We start from the raw sequence: 8,602 nt of genomic DNA, 5'->3' as shown, positions 1-8,602 counted from the left end.
CTGTGAGAGTGCAGCTTTAAAAGAAAAATAAGACAATGGGACTTTTCATATATATATTAAGTATAATTCAATGCTAATGACTTACATTTTGTTGTGTTTGAGTCAAGTATCAGTTTGCATACATCTCATTTCATGTCATATGTGCGTATTAATAACTATTATATAGACAAAAACATGTTGTAATATCATATATTATTTTATTCGACATGAAATAATTTATAATCCATCCTGTTTCCAAATCATAGTCCATAATGTCATAATATAGATTATTCGTAATGTCCATAATAACGTTCGCAATGTCCATGGTCCAAAGTATCCATAATTGGTTTAAATAGAGCCGAGTGATAGCGGAAATTTCCGAAAGACGTAAGGAGGAGTTAAGACATGGTTAAGGCGGAGTTAAGACATGGTTAAGGCGGAGCTATCTATAAATAAAATTAAATTCATCTCGTAAACATGTTGAACTGCGAATGAAAAGTCACCACCATACAATGTACTTTGTAGAACTACGAACTGAAATATGTCTTCTACACACCGCAATGTAAAACTCGGCATGTGACTTTCACAGAATGACATGTGTTTAACATACACAACTTTATAAACACGACTGAATCGTCTGTTGAATAGATGCAACGAGAATAAAACTCCAATTGGTACAATGAAAAATGAAAATGTGCAGTGTAAAATGTAAACATACAACCGATGAGTTGGCGGTTGTAAAATGTAAATTGGTAAATCATCAATGTTACAAACCTAAAATACACACATACACGTCTGGACTTTTGGCAACGAATAGCCTCCATATGATTGTGGTATTTATTTGTCATATATTTATATGCGTTTAATTGCTGTAAAACATAACCGTTGCTCGTATCTACTGTCTTTGTAAACATTCATCGGAAAACATGTTTTAGTTGGGTTCATGAAGGAGAGAGGTTAGCCATTGTAACTCCCAAAACTACTAAAGAATATGCATACCGAAACTTCCGTTTGATAAGCAAACGTGATAAAAAATAAATATTAGCATATTTTTGGACCACAAAAGTCATTTGATTTGATTTTTACCATGACAAACACTATTGTTTTACCATTACCTACGTTTTTCTATAGAATTATAAATTGCTCAAGATATCGCCCAGGAACCGAGTATAGTGTACACTTATTCCCTTAGCCTGCACTATGTTTTGTAAAAATGATATTGAAAGGTAACAAACTTTTAGCGGTTTTTCTATCTGATGCGAAATGTATTTTTGTTATTGCAATAACCTTTTGTGACGTCACAAACCAAGTAGTATGACTACACTGCAGGTCATGGGATATCGTGCACAGATGATAGAGATATCCAGTACAGGGTGTTTCCAGTTTATAGTACTGACACTGGAAGATGCTTAGTAATGCTGGTGGTGTCCTTGGGTTGAAGGGCACGTGTCTCACCACTGGACCACCTGACCATAAAGTTTCGATACATTGTATTTTTGTTACGCAGTATGCAACGTTTTAAAGTGTTATACAGTATATACAATATGGTGATACGCGGTACGCCAAATTTAAAATTCAAAAGATTTAAGTATGCAGCCTTCATCATTGGTAGTTCGGAGTTATACACTCTTTGGTACACAGGATTCGGATTCGCACGCATTTATTTCGTAATTGCGGGAGGAATAACATTCTAATGTGATTGCTATTAGAATGTATAACCCACATCGTTTGCGTCACATTCTTTTTATTTCTGTGTACCATAACGTACGTCTGTATGGTGTTCCATACGTCCTCGTACACGATGTGGCTAAATGTTGTATTGTGTAGGCTTAACACTTGTGTATTGATTTTTTTTATAATACTAATAAATATAAATGTAGAAATCCAGATGGCAGGTCTAATTGTACAATACATTGAAAGGACATTAACCAGAATACAATCTAATACTACTTTTTTGTCCGACAATGTCGGCTTTTAAATAAATTGGCAAAAGTTACCACCATAGTACACTGTATGAGAGAGATGTGTCCGATCCATATCTTGTCACACAAGGTCAGATTTTGAAAACTATTTGGAATTCCTACACATGGGTGAGCGAGGATATTTTCATCACATTCAGTGATAACTCCAGTTATAATCATTTAATACATCTCATACAATTAGTTTATTCTTAATTGTTTATGTTCATATATTGAAAATAAAAATCATTATTCAACTTGTAAGCTGTTTAGGCGGGAAAGGGGCATGAGATGAGCCACATCATGCATGTTCGACCCAATTTATAGCACTGAGGACCGTGCTCGTGACATCGAGCAAGAAAAACATACCTACCTATGCCAATGTGTAGCATTGGCCTGGTCCTAAGTGATGGCACAGATGGCGCGCTTTGCTTTTTATGCTTGCAACGCGGGATATCGGCATGGAATGGCCGGGTTATCCCAGGCATATTTGACTCATTTTATAACACTTCGGCTCGTGCTCGAGGAAACAAACAAACGTCACGTTGTAGGCTAGGCCTCACAGGTGCTTGTGACTATCCTTGCTTTTAAGACTGGCTTTTCGGGATATGGGGAATAAAATCGGCCTCCCTGGGAATCGTTTATTCTGCCTGGAGAACAACCCAAGCTTACAATTTTAAGTTTTATATTTGCTAAAACATAGTATTGATAATGCAAACATGTGGAACAAAACCTTTTGACAGTAATTGCTGAAACAACAAAAGAGACAGTCGATTTCTCGTGTGTTTTTGTTATAAATTTTCTTTCGTTCAGTGGAAACTGTGGCGCCACAAAATGTTGTTTGTACGTTGACTGTCAATCAGATCGGCAATACCTAATGACATTAGAAAACCTGCCCATTAGTGGGTTTCTAAAATAGATATGCCCGTTTGTGTGAATTATATAAACAGACCCCTAACTTGCCCGTTTGTGTGGCCCTGTCCATTTATGCATCCTATACATCTATTACTCAAAATAACAAAATAAAATGATTATAATGCAAAAAGTTTGGATAAATCTTTCCACAAAAATAAACAATATTTATGAGTTCAAATATTATTTTTTCAACAGTACCACGTCTAAAAATAATCAGTTTCCATTGAATAAAATACATGTATATCACATTTGATAAAACATTCTATTTACTTGCATAATTGTCAACCTCCACGTGGTTAAAAAATCTATTTCAAGAATATAAAGCACGCACCCCTTTCACTAATCTTTACTTGTCACATTTACTCTTTTCTTTTTTGCGATTCTTCCATTTATACCAAGACGACGGGGCCTTCCTTATAGGGGCAACAAACGCCTTCTGCTCAAAGTCAATGCTGGCGTACTGGCACTTCAATGCTCCAATTCCTCCAGCCCCATCATCTGCGCCACAGGAAGTCCCGCGCTCCGGGTCGTCTGCTTCGACATGAGCCAACTCGGCGTATTGGAGCTCGTTACCTGCGGCTGATTCTGTAGCCTGTTGGGAGTGAAAGACTGTGAGTGAGTTAATGAGTGAAGTTGGCTTTTAGTGAGGGAGTGAGTCCTTAAACGATTTAAAGAATGACAACTGCTTCACAATTAAATTATATCATCTGGACAATGCATAAATATACCCTACATTGAAATATGTTAGACTACGTTTCTTTAAGAATAAAACTTGTACCTTAGATGAGTGTTGCTTAGAAACTTGATTTGCGATGTTATTATAGGTCGGTCCGGACATATCGTCATGGTGAGGCAACAACATGCTTCCGCGGCAACGACCCCCACCTTCATTTAACTTTCGTGACTTTCTCTGTTCGTCTTTTGAGCTCAATGTTTTTCTCTTATTGACTTTTGCATACACAACTATGTCTCCAGCTTTATCAATATCTTTGTTGTAGTTGTTCTTAGCGTCTTTAGCACAAGCTCCCCCGGTGTCGGCAACTGTATTGTCGGATTCACTTAACTTAACATTATTTTCTGGTCGTTTTGGAAGACTTGGGGATCGTCCGACCGTTTTTTTCCTTGAGTCTTTAATAACTGCACTGCCGTCGATTCTGGCGTAGTCGTCAGCATTTATGTCAATTTCGTTGTATATAGAGCCTTAAAAGATACATTTATATAAAATTGCTGCTTCCAAAATGTTATCAATGTTAAAGAAACTTTTTCCAATCGTTAAGGTTTTTGTGGCTAACGATTTTTAAGTCACCGCTTGCGATGCAATGGGGCACAAAACAAAACAGTGTGTTTACGTTAGATAACGCCAGGGACCTGTAAGCTATAATTGAACTCATTCTTCTTGAAGCTAACAATTAAGAAAAAATTGGAGGCCTTAATGCTTTTTTTATTGTTGTTGCTATTGTGGAATTAGTTTCAAGATCTTTCCACGTTTCGAGTTGAAAACGTTTTTGATGAAGATGGAAATAAATATCTACGTATTGGTTTGCTTCTTTTTAAGGACAGATTGCCACATTTAAAGACGAGTTGCTGGTATGGCGTGCTTCTATGTTCTAAATAGATCCGATCATCGAATTTACTCAAACATTCCTGGATGCTTGAAAATTACAAACGGGTTTTATAAGACGGGTCTAAATTATGCTAGCATTTCCCAACTAAGTTAAAATAAAGTCCACTTACTACTATCTTCCGCCACACATGGCCTGAAATGAAAAACCTATATATTTATAAAAAGAATGGGCAGTCTCAAAATAAAATCATGAACAATTACATGTAAGACATACACGTAGTTATCTCGAAATAAGCGAGCACAGTTTTAATTCATTTCATTTCTTTAAATATTGTAAAACAGTGACTTACCCTGATCTCGCTCCCTCGTCTTCTACTAGACGACCGCCTGCTGGAAAATAAACATTTTTTTTATTAGGCACATCGTAATTTAAGATATATCAGAAAATCTTACTTAATGATAGACCTTTTCCTCTCTGTCCATTTTATTAGAAATAGTTCACTTTTTTTCTCCTTTGAACTATTTTGGACCTTTTCTGAATAGCAAGTTAGTTCATTATAAGTATGTATTTTAACTTTACATTTATGTGCATGATCTTCTCTAATACATCTTGTAAGCTGAAGAGATATATCTAAAGAATCTACAAATGCTTGCACTACTTGACTAGAGCATCTCTCCACGGTTTTACAGTTATGGATATCTATATCAGGATGGTATCATGGCACAGAGTAACACATATATCAACACCAACACAGCTGAGGCAAAGAGATCAGAAACTACAACAGACGACAACACACTAATCTATGGAAGTGGGCGGTAGCGAGTATTACAAAGACGAAGTTAATGGTAATGCAATAAAATTAAGGGACGAAAAACATTACAGAAGCAGCGAGTCAGATGTTAATGACAATAATGTCGAACATCAGATACTAGTGTATGCAACAAGAAGAGACGAACAAAAAAAACAGACATTGAGATAAAAACATTGTGGTACCATTGGCCATCGAGACCCTCTTCTTTTTCACAAGCAGTACAGTGCCAGCGATGATGACGGTGATGATGACAAGGCAGATAGCTACGACGCTAATGACAGTACCATTAAGCGGGGTGGTTGCGGTGACAGGGATTACCAGACTGCTTCCAAGTTGAGGCCCCGACGGTGTGGTTGCTGTAACAGAGAGTGTGATAGTGAAATACATGGTAGTACTAGTTACAGGAATAGTTCCTATATTTAGTACTCTATATACAGGTAATCCAATGAGTCGATAAAATGTACTAGTTCCAGCTTATGTAATCAATGATATAATAGAAACCACAAAAATATGTCAAACAGGCAGAAATTTAACAAAATAGGAAATTGAAGGCACAACTTTTTTATTAAATGGTTTCAATTTTGAGGCTTGAAATGTCTATTAACAAAACCATTGGTATTTAAATACCTATCTCCGTGTTTTCCTCATTCTTGAACAATGTAGCATTGACAGTACACGTTGTTGACGCCGACATCACATCACCATACTGATTATTTACGAATTCAAAACAGTCGACACTGTATACCCCATAATCAAACGTGCTGTCTCGATGAATCGTCAAATTAAACGTATTCTTGGCTTTAGCAATGCCCACCTGCCACAAGTTTAAAACTGTAAGATTTTCCATAATAGCAAAAAATAAATAATGCCAACAACTTAATTGTATCTTTAACAAAATCTTCAGAGGTACAATTAAGCTTACAACTATAATGGTTTATCTTGACTCGAATAAAAAAATATCTTTTGAGCGATCGAAAACAAATGTTCATTGAAAGAAAAATGCAAACTTTCTCCTTGATCAACTCGGTCCTCTAAGTCTTTAACATGAATGTATAATTATTAAACTCGCTATCTGGACATATTATTATAACTCTTTGTTTCTGAAGAATCAAATCAACCTAGTATTATCATACAAAACAGAAGTTATTGGGGCAATACATGTAAATAAACAATCAATAACAAACGCTACCGTCTGCTCTTCTTATCTCATATAATTGGATATCTAATGAAATACAAAGAGTATTATTGTAAACACCATTCTATGTCGCAGATACTACTGAATTACGTGGAAGAAGGCAGTGCTATAGAAATTACTTCAATCACCCCACTCGGCTCGTACGGAAAAAGTAAGTCATAGTACACTTGATATACCGATACAAATGTTTTAGTAAATCTAGTTGAATGTGCGTTATTTAAAAAAAATCCAAATTTAATATCTATGGTAGCTATTCTCATTTTCTTTGTTTGATATGGTAACTGAGATGTTATTACGATGGTATTAGGCCGTGCATGTATTCATGCTTGACTCAAGGTATACAATGTATGTGCATATATGTTTTATACAATAAACGGCTTCCCATCACGTAATGATAAACAGTATCGTAACAATGAGTGACCGTGCTGTCAAACTAGGTGAATGGCGGATGGAATACCTGGTCCTTATACCATCGGATAACGACTTTGGCAGAACTCTCAACAATACTGCTCGGCTCGAGCACACACGTCCGCGATGTTCCATGGCTTACACCGTAAAGTCGGCCACAGGCTGAGAGAAAACATGACTATGTAACAGAACATAACTATGTGACAGAACATAGCATGCCTATGTAACAGAACATAACATAACTATGTAACAGAACATAAAATGACTATGTATATCGAGGGATGTTAATGAAAGGTGCCTAATAAATACGGAATTGTTTCGTTTTCATTCCATGGTCGAATGCTATAACTTTCACTATGGGTGATTCCGACTTTGAATAAAAGATATTGAGTAGTATTATACCTCACTTTTGTCTACACTGGTAAGATCCCATTACCCGAAAAAGAGATATTTTGACTGTCAGAAACATTTGCAACATTTTTGACACGTGACCAAGCGAAATTTCACTGTCAGGTCATGTGACCACAATGACATTTTGGATGTCATATAAGGGCAAATAACTGCTTCAATATTTAAGATAATTCATGACGTGATTGCCTCCCTTATACACATACAGTAGTGACGTCACTGTTCAATGTGTACACAAAAACATCAGACGACAATTAACGGTGGAATTATGTTCTAGATATAATTATTTTATTATTTACATTATATTTTGTTTACCTGGTTAAACTTGTTTTTAAAATTAAATGCATTAAACACATTTTAAAACTTGTTTATGTACTTAATTTTGTTCGGTATAATAAAATAAATATCATATGGCAGCATGTGTGACATTGATATTGTTAACCCTCGAAACAGAATGTCATCCTCGGCAATAATATGAACATGAATAAATCATAGGTCTTTAAAATTGGATCGAGGTTAAGAATAGTTAGTGTAAGCAAATGTTGTTAAAAGCGACTTTTGAACAGCAAATAAGTTTTTTTATAAATACCTTATAAATACAACATTGTTGATATTGATTAGTTAAAAAATGAATGACTTACTTTGAGTGACTTGATTCGATTGACACGCCAAACAAATAACCAAGAAACTGACCACAATCCATCTACACGCTGAATCACATACAAACTCACACATCTTACCATTAGGACACTTTTAAAAAACAACGACAACAACATCAACCTATCAACACCAGTCAATGTTATGTGGTTATCACAGTTGTGTTGTTTTAGGAGACAGACAGCGAATATTAAACCTATTGTGATTTTAAGTACTGACAAAACCCAAATCGGCGTTGAATACGTGACTATTCAGGAAATCGGCAATTAAGCGCATGGTTATAGATATGTTGTTTGTTTCTTCTGATTAGTAATGTGATCACCAAACAAAAAAATACAGGATTATAAGTATCTTCCATGGCCGAGAGTGTAAGATTATAAGTATCTTCCATGACCGAGAGTGTAAGATAGGTTCATTCCGACCCGAGCGTAGGGTGTGTTGCGGAAACAAGGTTTACCGAGTTTCCGCAAAACACCCTGCGCGAGGATCGGGATGAAACTATCTTACATGAGCGGCTAAATTAGATGTTTTTCACCCAACTCAGTTAAACAAAATTAATTAAAAATGTATTTTTTACTGAAACTCTTTTGTGCTTAGTGAAAATAATTGCGTATGGTAAGCGAAAGCACGTGATTGTCATGGATACGCGCGCAGTGATCCAGTTAATGTTAATAGTCAAATCGGTATTTTTAAATAATTCTAAGGA

The 8,602-nt window shown here is 35.8% G+C and overlaps 1 protein-coding gene across 1 annotated transcript; it reads right to left on the bottom strand.

The window, feature by feature from the left end:
* Positions 1 to 2,549: 2,549 nt before the first annotated feature.
* Positions 2,550 to 8,102, bottom strand: LOC128234921 (uncharacterized). Its single transcript, XM_052949541.1, has 8 exons — positions 7,881 to 8,102; positions 6,881 to 6,993; positions 5,856 to 6,042; positions 5,411 to 5,584; positions 4,767 to 4,806; positions 4,587 to 4,609; positions 3,631 to 4,052; positions 2,550 to 3,444 (listed from the first exon to the last, which is right to left on the bottom strand). Exons 1-8 carry the CDS (start codon positions 7,972 to 7,974, stop codon positions 3,199 to 3,201), a joined length of 1,299 nt encoding a protein of 432 aa, XP_052805501.1. The 5' UTR covers positions 7,975 to 8,102; the 3' UTR covers positions 2,550 to 3,198.
* Positions 8,103 to 8,602: the final 500 nt, after the last annotated feature.

The sequence above is a fragment of the Mya arenaria genome, chromosome 5 (assembly GCF_026914265.1).
Source record: "Mya arenaria isolate MELC-2E11 chromosome 5, ASM2691426v1".
Lineage (NCBI taxonomy): Eukaryota > Metazoa > Mollusca > Bivalvia > Myida > Myidae > Mya > Mya arenaria.
Note: the sequence above shows the minus strand (reverse complement) of the source record. Positions and strands in the feature narration are given on the sequence as shown.